This window comes from Mustela lutreola, chromosome 8 (genome assembly GCF_030435805.1).
Source record: "Mustela lutreola isolate mMusLut2 chromosome 8, mMusLut2.pri, whole genome shotgun sequence".
NCBI classification, from domain to species: Eukaryota; Metazoa; Chordata; class Mammalia; order Carnivora; family Mustelidae; genus Mustela; species Mustela lutreola.
Window position 1 is genome coordinate 97,943,957 of NC_081297.1, and position 22,674 is coordinate 97,966,630.

General features: G+C 35.4%; 1 protein-coding gene across 3 annotated transcripts; it reads right to left on the reverse strand.

The window, feature by feature from the left end:
* Window positions 1–1,643: 1,643 nt before the first annotated feature.
* Window positions 1,644–14,799, reverse strand: LOC131839075 (killer cell lectin-like receptor subfamily F member 2). Of its 3 annotated transcripts, XM_059186168.1 has the most exons (7): window positions 14,159–14,799; window positions 13,352–13,443; window positions 12,441–12,539; window positions 11,242–11,331; window positions 7,644–7,798; window positions 6,537–6,649; window positions 1,644–4,107 (listed from the first exon to the last, which is right to left on the reverse strand). In XM_059186168.1, exons 2-7 carry the CDS (start codon window positions 13,440–13,442, stop codon window positions 3,975–3,977), a joined length of 681 nt encoding a protein of 226 aa, XP_059042151.1. In that variant the 5' UTR covers window position 13,443; window positions 14,159–14,799; the 3' UTR covers window positions 1,644–3,974. The 3 variants fall into 3 exon arrangements, with proteins under 3 accessions (XP_059042151.1, XP_059042150.1, XP_059042152.1); XM_059186167.1 differs by lacking the exon at window positions 14,159–14,799 and having other exon boundaries at window positions 13,352–14,100; XM_059186169.1 differs by lacking the exons at window positions 11,242–11,331; window positions 14,159–14,799 and having other exon boundaries at window positions 13,352–14,101.
* Between the last annotated feature and the right edge of the window lie 7,875 nt (window positions 14,800–22,674).

Genomic DNA, 22,674 nt, shown 5'->3' on the forward strand with positions numbered 1-22,674 from the left:
GACTCACCACCTTTGAGTTGCCATACCATCCAGTGTACATCTTAACTACTAAAATAATCCCATTTTTTCTTCTTTGTTTTTTGGGAAATAATCCAATTGGTTTCTGGGAATTAAAAAAAGTTCAGTGGGAAAATAAGGATAATGAAAGGAAGCCCTCAAGAGTAAAGAAGAAAAGCAGTATGGAGAGTTCCTTAGCTAAGGGTGTTCCAACAGGTCCACTCTGGGACACCGGCTACTCAGTTAAACCGGCGTGAAGGGAGCATGCGCTGAGGTGCACCTTACTGTGTTAACAACGTCAGAGAGAAACGTGCTGAGGGGACAAGCGGGCGGCAAAACTGGTCCTTATATCTTTTTCACATTTCCTATCTACCTAATGTTAGCTCTTTTTTGGTTATTAGAGGTAATGCATCAGATGAGGTGAAAAAGTGTTAGAATTTTCAAAGGTGAAAAAGGGTCAAGGAACAATAGGAGCCAGAAATGACGTAATAAGACTTCGGGAGAAAAAGAATCTTAGCTGGTCTTCCCTTCCAGGGAAAGGGAGGCAGTCTTAGCACTCAGTTTTAATAGAAGTATAAATGGGAAGTTGAACGTGATCTCATCAAAGTCTTTAGTGAAGCAATAGTGAAGCAGCAGTTTTCCCCAACTGCATGTATACACATAAACCTATATATGTATCAAAATAAGTCTAAAGTGTAAGGATAAAAACTTTGGAAGTGCCATAAATTATAAATTTATTCCTAAAGGATCTGCTACTGAGAATCTTCTAATTTATGTCATTTGATATTCTCCCATCCCAACAATTAGAATCACTGTATAATTAAAAATATTAATTTGGAGAACTGGGTAATCTAAAAGTAACTTTAGTTATTATGATTCAGGCAGTCTAACCTCTTAGAAATATATATATATGTAGATCTATAGTGGAAACAATAAGACAAACTTTGATTACTAGAAGGATTTTTAGACATGGCTAATTAAATTCACAGTAGTTTTTAAACTTCATGTATCAAAATTTCAGCAAAAAATATTTCCTTAGATACAAATGCAAATTTTAGAACTTAATGGGAAATAATATTTCAAGAATAATCCTTGAACAAATTTTTTTTAAAAATCCAGCTAGGCTAATTGTTTTATTTTTTAATATTTAATTGAATGCTTAAATATTTAAATCAAATCTGAGTTACAAAGAGCATTGATAACTTAGCTTTGAATTTTAAAAATATCCACAGACTTCTTAATCTTTCATCATTTTTCCCTTCCTTTTCTTTAACTGCAAATTCTGTCCTAACACTCTTCCTGCATTTCTCAAATGTACACATTTAAAAACTAGCATATGTTTGCATTTATTATACTAAATAAATGGACTTGTGTCCTCTGTGTTTAATTTTTTAAGTGAGTTGAATTATATTTATAATTATATTTCATTTCCTATAAACTATAATACTTCTATTCACACATACCAGTTTGCAATAATTTTTTTAAATTCATGTATGACCTTTAAGTTTTTCTCTTCGTGGATCTAAGATTTTAAAGTAGGTTTCCCATTGGCGATTTCATATTTAATTGACAAATATTACTGTAATAATCTATCTGCTCCAAGTCTCATTGTAGGTTCTAGGTCAAAAACAAAAACAAACAAATAATAAACCTGGAAAATGTTATTTATTAGCTCATGTATACCTAATACTGACCTTTATTGAAAAAAACAAAACAAAAAAGAGTTGGCAGATAATGATCACCGAGCCTAAGGGAAGCAGGGAAGCTCTGTACAAATAGGAAGCTGTGCTGGGGAAACAATAAAATGTTACAAATAATCTCAAAAACAGAACAAGTACTTATTTATCATCCATCATGCATCAGGCACCATGTCTCTCCCATACAGTAATGAGGATCATGTCCTTCCAGAGCTTAAAGTAGTTTAATAAATACAAATAATTAAACAATGGTCCAATAATAGGATATTAAATGTTAAGATATGTACAGGAAACTATGAGAATATAAATCAAATGCATATAATTTAGTCTGGAGTGGAGAATGGTTAAGGAAATATTTTCCACCAAATGCATTTAACTAGCCTTCTCAAACATAAGCAAGAGGAGAAATGAAAGGGAAGCATATCAAGCCAAGCCAAACATATGATTAGATATGAGGCAAGAGAAAGCATGACATATTTGAGAAAATGAATAAAATTTAGGTTATCTGCTTCATTACAATCATGGTGGTGTGGGGGGAGAGTGAAGAGGAACCAAGACACAAAGGGTCTGGTCAGAGATGGTCAAAGATTTAAGCAAGGAAAAACCCCTACACAGAAATACATAGTGAGTAATGTGGCCTGATATCAGATTTAGACAATCTCTGTGGTCATGATATGGAGAATGAACTTTGGCAGGGAAAGCTAGAAACAGACAAACAAGTGTTGAGGGAATCCAGAACCACAGGACCAGTCTGTAGATACGTAGATGAATTCAGAAATAATTATGTGGTAAAATTGACAGGTTGAAATAAGAGTTTGAATATCATGGGTGAAAAGAAAGAAGTCATGGTTGACTCCAAGGACTCTGGTTGGACTAATGGGCACGTTGCTGTCATTCGCTAAGCTAATGAGTTTCATTTTAACATGTGAAGGCTAAGGGGCTTTGAGGTGTCCAGTTAGAGATGTCCAGTGGCTAAGACCTATAATAAGTTCTGGGTTAGAAATATGGGTTTGGAAGTTACCAATAAATTTATGACAATAGAACTTCCAGTGTGGGTGAGTTTAGCCAAGAATTGTGTACGATTGAGAATTCACCCAAAACTCTGAGGAATGTCAGTACTGAAGAGATCAGAAGAAAGAAGAGATCCTCCAGAAAAAACTGAGGAGCAACAGCAGGCAACGTAGATACAGGTTCAACAGAGCATTCTGTCATAGATGCTGAGGTTAGAGAATATTTCTAGAAGAAAGAACAAGTCAATAATGAGCAACACTGCTGAGAGTTAAAATGAAAGCTAGAACATCATTGTGTTTCGCCAGAGGAAAGGCATTTATGACGTTGCGAGAACAGTGGAATAGGAAAAGCAGAAACCAGATTTTAGAAGAACCTGGAGCGGGAGGTGAAAAGAGGAAAGTACAAGTAGAAACAATTTCTAGGAGGTTTGACTTAAAAGAGGTGGGAGAAACTGGGCAGAAACTGGAAGCCACATGTGGTTCAGGGAAAATTTTCTTGTGCTCTTGCATGTTTTGTTGCTGAAAGAAAAGGAGACAGAAGAAAAGAGGGACCAGAATGGAGATGATAGAGGAGGGACTGTCCTAGAAAAAAATGAAAAGAGGCAATCCCAAATGTAGCACTTAGAAATTTTATTTAGACAGACAGAGGGATACCCCTTTGTTGGAAATAGGGAGTGAGGAAAAAGAAATAAGATGCAGACAATTGTGTAGACTCAGTAGTAGAAAGTCAATGAATAATGTATCATCTATCTGATGGCTTCTTTAAAAAAAAAAAAAAAAAAGCTCCTTTGCTAATGGTGAATGAGAAGTGTAGGAAATTTTTTAAAATTAATTAATTAGTTAATTTACTTTTTAGAGTGGGAGAAAGGGCAGAGGAAGAGGGAAAAAGAAAGAATCCCAAGCTGACTCCTCCCTCCACCAGCACAGAGTTCAATGCCATGACCCGGAGATAATCACCCAAGCCCAAATCAAGAGCCCAAGCTTAACAGACTGAGCTGCCCAGGTGCCCTGGGGACAGAATTATTGAGTAGACAAAGGGACAGCTGTGTCTAAAATGCACAGGAGATAGCTGTGGAAATATAGCACCAGTTACCCGGTAGAGCTAGGGCGATGAGTTGAGGCTGATTGCCTGAATCGAGAGTGACACAAATCAACACCATTATCATCATTATCACCATATTTGTTGTAAAAGTAATGTGTTTCAACAAAATACATAAATTAAAAAGTCCTTTTGAATGGTTTTTACAGGAAGGATAAACTGGGATCAGTTTTAGAGGTCAGTGTCTGCAGAAAGCGCACGTTGACAAATCCAGAAACTCTGATTGCAACACTTTTCGGAAAACACACCGTTCTTTGTTATCACAGCACAGGCATTATCTTCAGGCTGGCCCAGGACTTGAAATCTGTGGAAAAGGCAACAAGCATTCTGTTCTCATTCAGCTGAAAACATAACTGTGTGTGTTTTGTATGTTTTCTCTCAGACAAGGAACAGCTGTTAAAAAATGACTTCTTTAATAAAGGTAGTTGCTCCAAATAGTTTCTTAAACAAAAATGGTCATTTTTAAATGGAAAGGCTGTATGGAATTAAAATAAAAATGTGAATAAGAGGCACTGGTTTCCCAGTTCCATGTGATCATACAAAAAAATAAAGATCTTAGAAGACTGTTATCTGGTATGGTCTAAAAGTATGTGTTCCCCCCAAAATTCATATGTTAAAAATTATAACCCATTAAAGTGATGAATTAGGAAGTGGGGCCTTTGGGAGGCACTTAAATCATGAGGTGGAACCCTCATTAATTCTTTATTAAAAAGACTCCAGAGAGATCCCTAACCCCTTCCACTATGTCCTCACTTGGCTACAAACCAGGAAGAGGGCCCTACCAACATGACCACGCTGATGCCTTGATCTTGGAGACTCATTTTCCAGAAGAGTAAGAAATAAACTTCTGTTGATTGTAAGCTACCCAATCTGTGGTATTTTGTCATAATAGCCCAAATGGATTAAGACAGAGGACAGTCCTGCCCTTTTAGGAGAAAAATTCATTTTATTACTCCAAAGATTCTCGATTCAATTTTTTGAATATCTGCAACAATGGAATGATATCAACTTTATAACAGACAATATCATATTTATCATTCTAAGATTTAGAAATATCAACACATCTAAAAATATGTATGTTTTTCAAAAAGTATTAAATCAATTTTCCGTAGAAAATTAAACTATTACCCTTTTCATTTTCCTGACCCACATCCCAAGTGTCACACCTTTTAAAAATATTCCTTCATTGTTTGCCTATAAGAAGCCTCCTTACTTCTATAAGAGATCCTAAGAATGAATGGTGTATCTACACTGTACATGTTAAATGTGGCAACAGTAATCCCAGACAGTAAGAGGGAAGGAGTTAAAGTCTTCCTCACTTTTAAATGTTTTAAACTCATATAGACACCTCAGCAAGGGAATTTTCACACATTTGTGTATATGTGGGTATATCCAAATACTTTACCCTGTACACAAAAGAAGAAAAACTCCCCTAAGTTCTGTTTTTCCATATTTTTTGTTTACTTTTCCATATTTTAGGCCAACTTCTCTTGTCTGAAACAAATAAGCCACAAGGCACATTAAAAAATCAGAAAAAAAACCCTCAATTTTAAAAACCAAACTGGCAAATTAAAAATTCTAAGCAAGTTTTCAAGTGGGTGGATCGCATCACTTTAAAAATACGGTGATACATTTCTATTAAAAATAATCAAAGCTGTGATGCCTGGGTGTGGCTCAATTGGTTAAGCATCCGCCTTCAGCTCAGGTCATGATCCCAGGGTCCTGGGATCGAGTACTGCATTGGGGCCTCTGCTCATTGAGAAGTCTGCTTCTCCCTCTCCTTCTGCCTGCCCCTCCCCCTACTAGTGCTCTTTCTCTCTCTCTCTATCTATCTATCTCTCCTTCTGCCAAATAAATAAATAAATTAAATCTTAAAAAAAGAAGAATTAATGTTAAGTATGGTAAGTTTTAAAATTAATTTAGTGTTTGATATACAGAGTATGATGGCATGGGTGGGTATGGAGTTTAAATTTTAACAAGAAATATTTTAAGTAGTCTCTGGATAAAAATATTCATTTGTAAAGTGACTTTCTCTGTTTCAGAGCATTTTTCCCCCTACCCTCACCCAGACTATCACTCCAAAGCATCTATAGTCTTCCTAAAACCCCTTAACTTCACATCTCTTTGAGAGACACAACAAAATTCCACATTTTCAAGAAGTGTAATTAACTTTTGATAATTCCTGGAACCTGGATGCCTAGAGTAGAAAGTTTCACCCTGGACCCCCAGGAGCTTCTGCCTGTGTTTTGGGGATTAATGCCTAACCTCCAAAGATTTTAGCACTCTCTATCCATGGAATTCAAACAGAAATGAATGAAGTACATAAAAATAGATACACATAATGCCGACTGGGTGACACTATTTAAAAAGAATCAAATGATATTTGTATTATGTACAAAATATTCCATAATATTTCCCAATAATTGAAGTCTTCCTACTAATCAAAATAAGGATTGTTTGGTAAACTTTTAAGAAATACTTCAAAGAAATGAAACTTGGAGAATTTTCATTACCTACAATTTTCCATTTCTACCTCTAGTATTATAGATAAATTCAAAGCCCAAATAAAATAAATTCTCTTAGCAGACTTCATTTCTCTAAGGCAAATTTCCTAATCATTCACACATTAACAAAGGTCAAAGTCTGCAGTCTATGGAACCATTTGGCTATCTGGGGTTTTAGTCAATCCTCAAGAGAAACGGCTGCTGAGAGACTCAAATGTTAAATACTCACAACTGTAGATTCAGTGGGGTGCCACCCAGCCAGGTCCATGTCTTTTGTGGGTGTGTGATGTTCAACCCAATCCAAAAATAGATTCCATCTTGTATATTATTCTGTATGAAATCCTATGAAAAGACGGAGTTAAACCCTATTAAAATAGCCTCTTCTGACTTTTGTCCAAACTTAAGTCTTGATATTTATCTCCTTATTCAGGAAAATCTTAAGAAGCCTTAAGAAGTTTCTATATATTTAGGGAAGGAGACCGATATAGGAAGGATTTCACAACACACGACTCATATATTATGTGCAGGCATGTGGTGCTTAATGGAATTCATGGGGATGGTGGTTGAACAGCAACTGCTGAGGGGGCTCAAAGAGGATGTGAAGGCAAACCTAGGGAAGAACAGGTCGGCTTAAAGGAGCAAGAACTATTCCCAGCGTGCTGTTGCCAATGTGCAGTCTTGGGGAAACTTGGTACCTACGGTAGCCTACCCATGAGCAAAACTAAAGAGCCCATTTTCCCTACCCAAGGTACTCAGAATATTGCCAGATACTGAAAATGTGCAAAGAGAATCTTTCTTTCCAAGAAGTCCTACGGAAGGATGGCATTGATATCCCAGCTTTGTCATTCATATGCTGAGTGAAACAGGCAAGTTTTACAACCTGCCAAGTTCTGAAGAGTCCTCTGGAAATAGGGGAAATCCTGCTTATCTCAAAGTTATTGTGAGCACTAAGTTTAACATTCATAGCATGCCTACGACAGTGCCTGGCATCTGCTAGGAATTCAATAAATGGCCATAATTAAGAGCAGTATAATTCTTTTATTATAAAACCTACTTTGGGGGCACCTGGGTGGCTCAGCCCCTTAACCTTCTGCCTTCAGCTCAGATCATCATCCCAGGTTCCTCAGACTGAGCACTGCATGGGCTCTCTGCTCAGTGGGGAGTCCACTTCTCCTTCTCCCTCTGCCGCTTTCCCTGCTCAAGCCCGCTCTCGCGCTCTCTCTCTCATTCCCCTGCTCTAGTTCACTCTCAAATAAATAAGAAATAAATCTTTTAAAAACCTACTTATTTCTTCCAGCTTTAGAAGGGCTAATTTTCATAGCAAATTAGCTCTTACCAGTTCAGCCTTGTCTTGGATCATCAAGAGATGTGATTTCATTATTAAACAGGATTTTTGGCTATCGGTCCATGATTTAAAGTTTTTAAAAAAATTATAGCATTTCCCCTTTTTCTGCAGCCAGTTACTAGGACATAAGTTTAGCTTTGGTTTTGCTGAAATGCAAAAATAGGAAGAAATAGAAAAGCAAGATTTGAACATCAAATAATTGTTTGCACTAATCTTGTAAACTTTTCCCTTAAAAGTAAAGATTTGTCCCACTTCTAAGAAAAGCACTCCCTTTCCACTGATGAATAGTCTTTAGAAGAAATAAATGCCAGAAGTATTCATAATTACTGAGTAATTACCACATGTCAAACAATTTCCTGTCATGCTCACAGATATGTGAAATATTTTTCCTTAAAAGAAATGTATAAGATATATATAATTATTAATTTTGTATTCCTCATTTTGTAAATAAAGATACTAAAGTTAAGGTGAAGTAAACTTAAGTATAAAGGGGAAGACAAAGGTTAAGGTTAAGTAATTTACTCAAGGTTATAATTAATACTGCTAATATAGTAAGTGGTAAGACATAAGAAAACTTAAACTAAAAAGGAGATTCCAAAAGGCATCAGGAGAAAACTGCTATGGAAAAAATAATACATATATATCCTTTTCATAGTCCCTTGTTGGTACAAAAAATATATGTATTTCATAGTATGTTTTATTAGTAACTTTGTAAAGCAAACTGTTCACCGTCACCCCAATAACCTGCCATGTATCTCTGAAAAGGAAAAACTTGAAATAGGCATTAAAATAAACTTATCTACAAAAATAGGTACACACAGGTTTCAAGTGAACTAATAATTTCTTATATATTAAGCTGAGTGATAGGTACATAAGTATTAATTGCATTCTATTTAAACTTTTGGGGCTCCTGAGTGGCTCCGTGGATTAAAGCCTTTGCCTTCGGCTCAGGTCATGATCCCGGGGTCCTGGGATCGAGCCCCGCATTGGGCTCTCTGCTCCGTGGGAAGCCAGTTTCCTCCTCTCTCTTCCTGCCTCTCTGCCTACTTGTGATCTCCGTCAAATAAATAAATATTTGAACTTTTGTATATCTTAAGTAATGCATATTTTAAGATGCCCACAAATTTGTGTGCAAACTTGTCTGATATATTAAATAAAATGAAATGAAAATGTAAATTATAAAATACTCTGTACAAAAGTGAGTTATCACTGGTAAAGGTTTTTGAGGGATGGTAGGAGGAATCATATTACTTGTAGAAAATTTCATATACTAAGTTTCTGTTTTGAATCAGCAAACTACCCTGATATTTGCAACACTCTTCCCAGAGCATTTTATTTTATAAGTCATAACAACATGGGCATTGAAATATTAATGAACTAGATTTAACTACACTGGTTAGGAAAAATACTTCAAAACACACCTCAGACTAAAGCTAGGGACAAATTTTCATTTTACTGAAATTTGGTATTGTAAATTATTGACAGAAATAAATGACTTTAAGGTCTTGTGCTTATTTAGATGTTTATTGTGACACGACCTTTGCTGTGGTAGCATTTGTTCTCTAAAACAAAACATGAATCATTTACTTCACTCTTCTATTTATTTGCCTGAAATTCACATACTACAGCAATAAAAAAAACCCAGGCTCTTGTCAGTGTGGTAAAGTGGAAAGAAATCCACCCATTGGAAAGTACAGTTATTTAGAAAGTGGGAGACTATTATTGATATGCCAAAGACAATGAGATGAAAACAGCAAACAATTTTTTAATGCTTTAGTTCTGGGACCTTCATGGTAGAAAGGCTTCCAAGTGGTCTAGAGGAACCCAGAAGAGTAATGTATGGGGAGCAATATAGAAATGTCTATAATGAAGAAGCAATGAGTTGACCTATTACAGAGATGTGATATAAAGACTTAAGTCTTAAGGGAAAAGTGCCAACATAAGCATGCACATTGGTTATATTTTTCATGCTATTTTCTATCACTCCCTATGACCATCAATATTTAATTAGAATACATTTATTAATTATCCAAACTTACCCTAAAATCTAAACATATATTTTGGCATAATTCATGGTATTTTGACCATGCAAAAGTTTATAGTTTGGGGTAATTTTTTACTTGGAAAATAGCTGTAACTTGGGAGAAAAAGTTAATTTTCTTATTCTACAATAAACATTGATAAGTAAGAAAAAAAACACTAATTTTTATAAAAGGACAAAGTGAGAACCAGTTTACAAAGTTTTTACTTTAAAGCATATAAATATCCAATGTATGTGATTTTATTTTTAATTTCCTATTATATGAGAAATGTAACTAAAACCAACTATGTGTAGTTTTACCAGATGATATCAGCATTATAGTCTGAACTCTGTGTGTGTGTGTCTATGTTTGTGTATTTATGTGTGTGTTAGAAGGGTTCAGAGAGTATGAAGTCACAACAGAGATAAATATGCAAAAGAAATGGATTGGATCAGTAATGAACAAAGAATTGAGGATGAGAGACTATGTTGCATTTTATTACCATATTGAGGTTTGTTTTGCTTTAGCCTGGAGCACAAAGTGGAGAGTTGCATTGTGAGAAATGAGACTGCTATTGTAAGAAATCAAGTCTCAGAGGGAGACAATGTTAAAATGCTTAGACTTACAGTCCTGAGATTTATAGCCCTGAGACTACAGAAATTCACTGGAGAGTTTGAAGCCCAAGAGTGCCGAAGGAGAGCAAAATATACCACCCCGAAATATCCCTCCCTGGCATGAGGTTTATGCTGAGATGGTTGTTTTTAAGAAAATGCAGACACAGAAGTTCTAAAAACCTAGTAGAAATTATCATTTTGTAATAGACAGTTACAGTTACAAGGGAAATCTCCATTTGTAGATGGAGATTTCACTCATAACAAGAAGAGGATGACCAAAATCTCTAGAAAGCTTACCGAAGGAGAAGGCATGGATTTAAATTTTTACAACAACCACACCCTGTGCTTTGCCTGAAAACCTCCTATAACTGGTGAAGGTATTAGGAGTTAGTGACTTTCTATATTTTGTATATGCCTAATATAATCAACAGGTTCAGGAAGAAACTTCCTCTGAGCTTCCCTATCTGACTAAAGATAGAATCTTCTGAAATAAGAGGTTGTCATAAATTCCTCTTTGGAGTGGTTTACTCCCAGAAAGAAAAAAAAGAAAAAAGAAAAAAGATGACTAAGAACTCTACCATAAATCCCCTTTCTGGAGGAATTTTATGACTACAAAGAAGGAAAGACTACTCACACCTATGTATACAGACACTATTATTCGCTTTATTATCTACACTTTGTTCTCCTGAAGAGGCCATTTTTCTTTCCTAAAGAAATATATTTGTTTTTCCCAGAGAGGCCACTTCTTCCCATTCACTTTCTCCTTCTAAGCTAGGTGTATAAACCTTTCACTGAACCCTGGTAGAGCAAGCTACTTGTTTTGTTTGCAAATAAACCTTTCTTCCTATTACTTGGTCTTTTGACAGGTTAATTCACAGGCACCCTGGTACCAAACTTAAGAGGGTAGAGGAAAATTTTTCCTCCCCTACAATAAAATGAAATATAACCACTTACTTGTGAAGTTTGTATTGTTCTGCTGTTTCCTGGGAGAAATATTTATACAATCGCAATCTTTGGTTCCATTCTCACTACTTAGGCGACTTACTATTAAGTGAAGGAAAGTAGTAACACTAATTAGATTTCTACAAATATAAGCTTGTGCCTTTTAATTATCCGTTAAAACAAAACTACATATGAATGCACACACTGGTGGCTGATGAATCTGTCTATAGGATTTCAACCCTATAATTTAACAAAACATGAATAAACTTAGAAACTCGGTAGATATCTACTTATGAAAAAGTAAGTAGAAAAAAAAACAATAAAAAATCATCTAAGCAAAATTTAAAATATTTTGAAATTTGTGTCTGTTTGGCATGATCTTGAACAGGTTATGTAGATTTTCTGTTTCTCAGTTCACTCACATATAAAAGGGGAAAATGCTTAACGAACTTAGAGTTGACTCCAGACTAAAAAGTAATGTATGTAAAATGCTTATCTCAATTTCTAACACATAGAAGGTCACAAGAGGGACACCTGGGTGGCTCCATCAGTTAAGTGTCTGACTGTTGATTTCCGTTCAGGTCATGATCTCAGGGTTGTGAGATCAAGCCCCATATAGAGCTCTGTCCTGAGTGTGGAACCTGCTTAAAATTCTCTCTCTTCCTCTCCCTTTTTCTTTTGAAAAAAGAAAAAAAGAAGGTCACAACAAACAGAAACAATAACATATAATTACCCATAACTCTTCTTGAAGTAGAGCTCATTTTATGAATAATTCAAGTTAAATTGGCCTTAAATTTTCAAACAACCAATAGATTTTGTCAAAACTTCAAAATATCAAATTACTTCCAAAGTCCAAAAATTTTATTTAAGGGCCAAATAATCAACTTCCATAAAAGTAAGTGCTTTTACCAAAATATAAAACTTCACTTCATAGAATTGTGACTACCAAACCCACACGATTTATGAATTAATTAAAATTATAAGCTGAATAGGCTTCTAAATTTCTAAGTTTGTTGTCTCCTCTGTATAAGGGGTAAAAGTATTCATATAAAAAACTACTTACTACAAATTATCAACTGTGTCATTTATTACTAATGTAGTTAAGTAATAATGAAAGAATATGTTAGGTAAGTGTGAAAGATGATTCTGGAAAAGTTCGAGAAATAAAGGTAAACTTCTCTAGTTGAACATACAGCTCTCAATTTACTCACCCCAAGTAGTTAGTCCTATGACTGTGGCAATGAGTATAACCAGCACAGTACAGCTTAGTCTCAGAGCAGTGCGATGCCACTTGGGACATTTAGGGTAATCTGTAATAAATAATTTTTCCTTCTGAAACATTTAGTCATTTAAAACAAACTTGAAATACATCATAGAAATGTAAAATTTTCTTAAGTAGGGGAAGAAACATACAATCTCTGTTTAAATTACCTTGAGATGAACACATACTTAATTATCTTTAAAGAATTGGATTTATTGATGCTATGAGGTTAATATGTTTTATTTCCTATTTATTAAATATCCTTCTTATGTAACACTTCCATTCAAAAACTACAATTCGCAAACAATGAAATTGGTGGATTATTAGTTGATCAGCTGGTTATTCAAACAATTGCCACTGAAATTTGTCAACTACCTTCATTTAGGTCTTTTCTGAATGACACAGATATTATTCAATGGGAATAAAACCTGGGAAGGAAAATATAAGTAATGCCAAAATAATTGAATAATAGTAAAAATGAGTGCCAAAAAGAGAAACATAAGCAAGAGTGAGTATTGCAGCCATCTTCTCAAACCTTATTTGAAATAGGAGTTATATTTATATCAATTCATGAAACAAATCTCAGATGCTAACCTTTATAACTACACACTTTGCTTTAATAAAATAGCATTATAACACTTTCAAAATCTTCAACCCAGGTCAAATCAAATCTGACCCATTACATTCAATTTAACAAGATCTATATAAACATCATTTAAAAGTAAGATAAAACATTTTCTGATTAACAGATTCTAGTTGAAGTTCTTAAAAGTTTTCATTAAAAGTCTAGGATTAAAAGACCCACAGAAAATTCTAACTGTATTACAATCTGTGGTCTAATGGAGGGTTATGAGTCCTTACCTTTGCGTGCCCACTTGTGTTGGCAATGATAGGAATGCTTTCTTGGCTTCTGCATCATTGATCTCTCTGTGTTCTGTGTCTGTCCAAACATCCTGTAAATAGAATAATCCATATTTGAATGAGATGGAAAGAGAGACATTACCTGATCAAAAGCAGAGTCAGTCTCTACAAACTGTGGCATTGAAATAAACCCAATGCTGAAAACCACAAAGGATGTGATTCATGAGTAAGTTGAGTTTCATCTTTTTTAAATAATCTATTCCTTTTAGGATAGTTTTAGACTGGAAGAAAAACTGTGAAAGTAGTAGAGAAAGTTCCCATATACATCATACCCAATTTCTCCTACCATTACCATGTTACATTGGTATGGTATGTCAAAATTAATGAATCAATATTCATGCATAACTATTAATTAAAGTCCTTAATTAATTCATTTTTCAACTAACACCTTTTCTTAGTTTTTCCTGAATACATTTTTCTATTCAAGGACCACATTCAGGATACCACAGTACCTTTATTCTTCACGTCTTTTCGGATAATCTTGGCTGACACTATCTCACTCTTTCCTTGGTTTTTTTGTTGTTGTTGTTGTTTTGTTTTTTGGTTTTTTTTTTTTTTTTTTTGATGTTTGGTTTTGTTTTTTTTTTTACAGTTTCAAGAAAAGTGGGTCAGATAGCTTGTAGAATATTCTCAAATCAGGGTAGTCTGATATTTTTCTCATCATTACACTTAGGGTAAAGTTTTTTGGAGGAAGATCACAGAGAAGAATTGACATTCTTATCACAATTTATAAAGAGTGCATACTACCTGGGCGCCTGGGTGGCTCAGTGGGTTGAGCCTCTGCTTTTGGCTCAGGTCATGATCTCAGGGTCCTGGGATCGAGCCCCGCATCGGGCTCTCTGCTCAGTGGGGAGCCTGCTTCCCTCTCTCTCTCTCTGCCTCTCAGCCTACTTGTGATCTCTCTGTCAAATAAATAAATGATGAAAAAAAATTTTTTAAATAAAAAAAGAGTGCATACTACCAACATTCCTTATCACTGCTGTTAATTTTGATCACTTGACTGTAGTAGTGTTTGTGGTTTATGTACTATAATGTTACTCTTTTTTCCTCCATTTCCAAACTGTACCCTTTGAAAGGAAGTTAATATGTACAGCCCACATTTAAGAAGTGGAGAGTTAGGGGTGCCTGGGTGGCTCAGTTGTCAAATGTCTGCCTTTGGCTCAGGTCATGATGCCAACATCCTGAGATCGGATCGAGCCCCACATCGGGCTCCCCGCTCAGTAGAAAGCCTGCTTCTCCCTCTGCCACTCCCCCTACTTGTGTTCCCTCTCTCGCTGTGTCTCTCTGTCAAATAAATAAATGAAATCTTAAAAAAAAAAAGAAGTAGAGAGTTATACCATTTCTCTTTCACAACAGAGTTTCTACATGAATTATTTAGAAATCTACAGGTGATTTTTGTCTAATCTCCCATTTATTTCTTTATCAAGCATTTATATCAGTAAAACTGATTCATATTTATTTGATATTTTCTGTTATAATCCAATGCTACTTTATTTATTTTGTTATTCCCATTGCCCCAGCTTTGGCTATCAGAACTGCTTCAGTTGGTTCCATGAGTTCACACTGACGTCTCCAACTTTAATAAATTATAACATGGATCATGTTAACCCTTACCCTTGCATTTCTATTACCTCCTGTTCCAGTAATGAGAAACATGGCTACCACCATCACCATTCATTTACTTAATTATTCAATTCCAGTATATATATTTTGTGGTTTTAGGATTTTTATTCCATACCCTGTGGGAAATTACCATTGACAGTGCTATGTACAGTTCCTTTTGTTACTAGTCTTAAAAGCTAAGATGACACATTTCTAAGATTACACAGACTTTATCTCCACACCCTTCAATGAGGCTGCTTCATACCTCTGCAATACAGTCAAAGTCTTTTAGCAGCTTTTGCATTTCATGCTGAAGTACCATAGCCTCCAAAATTATTTTTTTTTAATTTGCATACCTCAAGGTTCACTCTTTCTGCCATAAAGTTCTGTGGGTTTTGACTTAAACATAATGTCAGGAATCCACCATTATAATATCATACAGAATAAGTTCACTGTCCTAAAATTTAAATCCCTTGTACTCCACTGAAATAGAAAAGACTTGGGAGTAAAAGATTAAGGAGACATAATTGGAAAAAGAATGATCTGATTCTGGACATAAGTTTGAGATGCCTATTAGATATCTAGAGGGAAATGTCATATAGGCAGACAGATATTTGTACCAGGAAGTCAGGAAAAAGAACTGTTCATGAAGCAGAATGAGCTCTAAAAAGTGCTTAAAGGGGGCTGAGTCCTGTCCCTTGAGGAACTTTGACAGCTGGAACTAAAACAAAGGGACTGTGGGATGTGTGGGTGGCTCAGTGGGTTAAGCCTCTGCCTTCAGCTCGGGTCATGATCTTGGGGTCCTGCGATCGAGCCCCACATGGGGGTCCCTGTTCAGTGAGAGCCTGCTTCCCCCTCCCTCCACTGCCTCTGCCTGTCTCTCCACCTACTTGTGACCTGTATCTGTCAAATAAATAAATAAAATCTTAAAAAAAAAATTGGAGGGATGGAAGCCAGTAGGTAAGATTGAGAAGGGTAAGCTATGGATGGAAGAAGAAATACAAAGACAAGTTCAGAAATCCACAGAAGAAATTTTGTATTGAATGAGATGTGGTAAACTGTGTTAAATGCTGCACAAAGTTCAAGAAACACAAGTATAGCAAAATGGCCATTGAATCTGGCAAGATAGAATCATTAGTAACATTGATCAGAACTTATTTTATGAAGAGAAGAGAAAACATATTGAAAAGAGAACAGAAGGTGAAGTATTTGAGAGTGTGTACTTATCCAAATCTTTTGACAAGTATACTCTGAGAGGAGTAATGAGATAGTAGCTAGAGGAATATGTCTGGTCATGGGAGTTTTTTTAAAAAATATATAGTGAGTCAAGTCAAGAGTAAAATGGGTTCCAGAGGTACAAGTGGCTGGGTTTGCTTTTTATAAAAGCAAAGATACTATTTCTATTGTGACAGTAGGGAAAATAGTAGAGATAAAGGTTTTAAATGTATATTATTGATGGATAGAACAAGGGTGATCCTGTGTTTGCATTCTAGACACATTTGGTGCAATCTGCCAAGGGCTGTGTACAGACCTATAAATTATTTTTCTGCATCAAAGAAAAGAAGTTGTGGAAGTACAACCACAGTCTCTTCCTTTGCTGGGCACTTATTTCCTCTCTGCAGTGGTTCTGGCATTTCCTCAGCATATTTTGAAGACTGTGGCTTACCTAAGACTTCATCATGTATGTTCTAGGCTTTTGTGATTTATTCGAAATTTTACAGAAAAAAATAATAAATTAGACCAGTATGCATCTAAGTGCATATGATGCAGCAAACTCACTAATTGGAAGCCAGGTATATTATGAAGACTTGCTGTGAAAGGGAGAAGATTTGGAACTAAAGAAGAAGGTGTTTTTTTGTTTATTGGACAGACACAAGAGACAGATAGAGAGAAAGGAGGAAACAGGCTCCCCATGAAGCAGAGAGCCTCATGTGGACTCGATCCCAGGACCCTGGGATCATGTCCTGAGCCAAAGGCAGAGGCCTTAACCCACCGAGCCATCCAGGTGCCCCAGAAGAAGTTCTTTTAATAGTGTGTTTACCTGAAGAGACTATCCTCCAAAAGGCTGGAGGAAAGTGGGGCAAAATAGAGAACAAATAGGCATTTTTTTAAAAAGGAGAAAAGTGATAATGACTTAAAAATGACATTAACAATGTTATGGCAATAGAACTTAAAGCAATTTTAAAAGCAAAGTAAAGGGTGCTTGGTCTCAGTCATTAACCATCTGACTTTGGCTCATGTCATGATCCCAGGGTCCTGGGATCTAGCCCTGCATTGGGTTCCCCGCTCAGCAGGAAGCCTGCTTCTCCCTCTCCCACTCCCCCTGTATTGCATTCCCTCTCTCGCTGTGTCCCTCTCTGTCAAAAAATAAATAAAACCTAAAAAAAAAAAAAAAAAGCCAGGGTGGCTCAGTGGGTTAAACCTCTGCCCTTTGGCTCAGGTCCTGGTCTCAGGGTCCTGGGATTGAGCCCTGCATCCGGCTCTCTCCTCAGCGGGGAGCCTGCTTCCTCCTCTCCTTCTGCCTCCCTCTCTGCCTACTTGTGATCTCCCAATCTCTGTCAGATAAATAAATAAAATCTTAAAAAAAAAAAAGGCAAAATAAAAAGCTAAGATTGAGCTCAAGATCATTCAGTAACTAAGAATTGTTTGTATTCTTATGCTTATCAGAGATCATTTCTGTGTAAGTAGCAGAGATCATTTCTTTTCTGTCTTTGGATTTACATCATCTAGTAGAACACTTGATGAATGTAGCTTTAAAAATATGTATGTGTTGAGTAAACAAATACACAAGTGGGATTGACAAAGCCCAGTTGGTACAAAGTGCAATTCATTTACATAAACACACTTATGACTGGAGGCAGAAAATGAAAAAGAAGAGGTAGGTATTCACTTATTTTGAAATAATAAAAACAGCTATTTTATTATTTATATCACTTATTTAAATTATAGATATTATTTTTTTAAATTTTTCTGAGTATTTGGACAAACCACTCTATGACAGCTATTATTGCCAGTTCATAGATGAGGAAACTAAGAGGCAGAGAGAACAAGTTACTTAAAGTAGAACTGGATCAAGAATATGGTTCTTGGGGCACCTGGGTGACTCAGACATTAAGTATCTGCCTTTAGCTTAGGTAGTGATCCCAGGGTCCTAGGATCCAGCTCCACACTGGCTCCTTGCTCCGCAGGAAGCCTTCTTCTCCCTCTCCCACTCCCACTGTTTAGGTTCCTTCTCTTGCTGTCTCTCTCTCTCTCTGACAAATAAATAAATAAAATCTTAAAAAAAAAAAAGAGATTAAGAGTCACTTATGGTTTGTCTCCCTCCCAATCCCATCTTGTTTCATTTATTCTTCTTCTACCCACTTAAGCCTCCATGTTGTATCACCACTTCCTCATATCAGGGAGATCATATGATAGTTGTCTTTCTCTGCTTGACTTATTTCGCTAAGCATGTGAAGTGTGTAAACCTGGTGATTCACAGACCTGTACCCTTGGGGATAAAAATATATGTTTATAAAAAATAAAAAATTAAAAAAAAAATAAATAAAAAGCAAAACAGCAACAAAAAATAAAAGCAAACTAAACCATAAAAAAAAAAAAAAAAAAAAAAGAATGGATCTCTACAGTCTCTTAAATAAATAACTATAACATTTCTCAAAACAAGCAGACACACACACCACACACACACACACACACACACACACACATTTTCCCAAAGACATCTATTCTATACCATCTCAAAGTCTTCAGTTTCTCTTGATCCTAGGAGAAATTTTTTTACCAGTGATTACTAATGTGTGAGTAATCACCTTTTCAATCACTTACTGTGCATACTGTACTACCATATTCCTAATTACTTGTTATTAAGGAAACATTTTGATGGGTAAAATAATCAAAATGAGCACTAAGAACTTCAGGGTCTCCAAGATGAAGAGAGCAGAGCAAAGTGGTCTTTGGACAACCATTAAATAATTTAGTCCTGTGGAAGCTTGATCAAAAGATTCAAGAGGGAGAAATAAGTTATATAGAGAATGACTTTCTATAATTATCTAGAAAAGACACGAATCATAATGAAAAAATGGATAGGGGACGCCTGGGTGGCTCAGTTGGTTAAGCAGTTGCCTTCGGCTCAGGTCATGTGGGATCGAGTCCCACATCGGGCTCCTTGCTCGGCAGGGAGCCTGCTTCTCTCTCTGCCTCTGCCTGCCATTCTGTCTGCCTGTGCTCGCTCTCCCCACCCCCTCTGATAAATAAATAAAATCTTTAAAAAAAAAATGGATAGATTTACTGATAATCAAACGTGAAACTTGTGTACATCCTAGCAAAAATGAAAGAAAAAGAGCCACAGAACTGCATGGACAATTAGGGAGCTAGAAGTTTCCTTCCCTATTCAATACCATTTGCCAAATAGTCAAATAACAAAGCATTATTTGATGGCACGCAGATAACTTATTCAATGGCCAGAGAATGTAGAAGGGGAACAGGTGCTCTAAGGGCTCCTTCTTCTGAGAGGTGGAGGAGCATAGATGACAGGGCTGCGGGGCAAAACAGCAGTGCTTAATGCTGGCCAGATTGCAGGAGGAGGACATGATTTCTAGGAAGGTAAGCCGCACTTTTTTCTTACTTATTTGGTCAAGGACTTCCTGTCACAATGCCTTTGAGGAGGAGATTTTGGTAAGTTAATGTAATATAATAAGGGAATATAATGAACTTTGGCCCACTTTGTCATCTTGGGACTGTCTGGTTCGATTTAGTTTCTTGTGGTCTGACATCAGTCTTATCTGAGCAGAAACACCTCTAGGGAATATACTAGAAAAACACTCACCTTTTAGAAAAATTCTCTCTGGAGCTCTTTGGGGCTCATCTAGTGACAGAAACATAACTTATTGTATATTAGTTGATTGATTACATATTCTCTTATACTTAAATTTCTTAACAGATCTATTGAGGAATAATTGACATAAAATAAAATATACATGTTTAAAGAATACAAATTTATAAATCTGATATATATATGCATCTGAACATATCTATTATCTTCAGTTTACTCCTGCTCCTCTGTGATCTTCCCAAATTTCTCTGCCCCACCTCAGACATGAGGTTATGTCTTCCATCACTGTAGTTAGGTTTGAATTTTCTGGAATTTTATATAAATTGAACTACAAAGTATACACTTATTTTTCATAGACTTAGTTCATTCACTACAATTATTTTAAAACTGATTGGTGGTATTTTATATGTCAGATGTCATTGCTGTTTTATCACTGAATAGTATTGTCTTATCTGAATGTACCACAATTTCTTTAACCGATTCACTGATTATTGGACTTTGGCTTATTTCCAATTTTGGCTGCTGGAAATAAATTTGCTATGAATATTCATATACAAGTGTCTGTATGAACATATGTTTCATTATTCCTGAATAAAAACCTAAGCATGGAATGGTTCAGTTATATGAAATGCGTATGCTACCTTTTTAAAATAACTTTATGGAGATAGGATTTACATACCACAAAGTCCATCAGCTTAAAATGTTTTCTAGCATATTTACAGGGTTGTAAAGCCAAACATAAAACCTTGTAGCTATTAGCAATCACTCACACCCCTTCCACCTGAGTCCTTGCCTACCCAAAACCATAGGAAACTGCTAATCTACTTACTGTTACCACAGACTTATTTATTCTAGATGTATTAATGTCACTGTCTTTTTAAGAAAGAGACAAACTGTTTTCCAAGGAGATTGTACCATTTTCTGTTCCCCCACCAACATCATATGAGTTCCAACAGCTGCATCATTTGCTGACACTTAATGTGGGCAACCTCTTTGACTTTGTACATGTCCTAGTCTCTAATTTTCCTTTTCATTTTCTTAATGACTAAAGATGAAAATGTCCTTTCATGTGCTTATTTACCATCCATATATCTTTTTTTGTGAAGTGCCATTCAACTCTTTTTTTTCAATTGTTTGTTTTACTATCATTGTGTTTTGAGTAATATATATAATAAATATAAATGTATATATTTATATATAATGGATGTAAAATATTTTTCTTCAGGTCCTTTATGAGAAATCTGATTTGAAAAAATGTTTTTCCTAGTCCATGGCCTGTCTTTTCATTTCTTTAAGAGCATCTTTCTAAGCCTGTTCTTAATTTTGATGAAGTCCAATTTATTTATATATTTTTTTCTTTTATGTAGCAGGCATTTGGGATTGTATCTTAAAAAATCTTCACTTATCTCAGGCTCAAAAGATTTTCCTCTGTTTTCTTCCAGAACTATTACAGTTTAAGGCTTTATATTAGATCTATGACTCTTTACAGATTAATTTAGAGATAATTAACTTTATTCTCAGGTTAATACTTGTATATTATGTGAATTACACACTGAAGTTTATTGTTTTTGTATCTTGATCTTATATCCTACAACCTGGCAAACTCATTTGTTGAAGGTAACAACTTTTTTCTATTTTCTCTGGTATTCTCTACAAATCACCTACAATCCTGCCTTTCCAGTCTGGGTACCCTTTATTCTTTTTCTTTTTCTTGACCTACTGTAGTTCTTCTGTGTTCTATTTCATTGATTTTTCAGTTTCATCATAACCATTTCCTTTCTTTTGCTTACACTGGATTACACTTGTCTTTTTTTTTCTAATTTTGAAAGATGAAAACTATAATCCTTAAGATCTTTCTTCTTTTTAAACATGGTATTTAGAGCTATAAATTTTTCAGCAAGTACTGCTTTACTAGCATCTTACAAATTTTTATGTTTGTGCTCATTTACAAATAGTTTCTAATTTTTTTCTTGATTTCTTATTTTATCCTGAAATGCCTTTCCTCTTGGATAATTATTAAAAAATATTTGCTACCAGGAAGGTAGGGGTGGTTCTGCGTGTCTCAGTTGCTTAAGTGTCTGCCTTCATCTCAGGTTATGATCCCAGGATCCTGGGATTGAGCCCCACATTGGGCTCCCTGCTCTGTTTCTACCCCTCCCTCCTGCTCTGCTTCTCGCTCACTATCTCTCTTTCTCAAATAAATAAATAAAAACCTTCAAAAAAAATATTTGCTAGTATTTTTCCAGGATAATCCTAACTTACATCACACAACTAGAAAGAATGACTACTTTTAATTACTGGACTATACTAAGGAAATGCATAGGATGAGATCAGAAATATGCTCACTTTTTTTTTTAACTTAAAATGTCCATTCAGATTCTTGATACATTTTGACACTATACTTTGGGGAAAAAACAAAAAGGTCGATATGTCTCAAGTCAGAAGTGAGCACCTGAACTATTAATTTACATTTTTTTCCTCTAGCAAACAAGTGCAAATATTCTCAATTGTTTTCTCTAGTCATTACTACATATTCTGAATAATCTTATGAAAGATAATGGCATGGTCATCTTTGAAATAATACTAATTCTGAATGAAGGACTTGATTTCTGGAGTATTAGAGAAAAGAAGCACTAGTCAAAGAATCAAGCACAATTTCCGTGAAAAGGAAAGATAGCATCTCCTATTCACACGTAACCTGTGTTACCTGATCGTCAGAAAAAAGAAAAACTTAGTCACAAGCTGTACAGGATTTAGTCATAGCAACTGACCATATTTTGTAAAAATTTCCTTTGTTCTTTTCATGTTGTTGAAAACTTAAGACACGTGA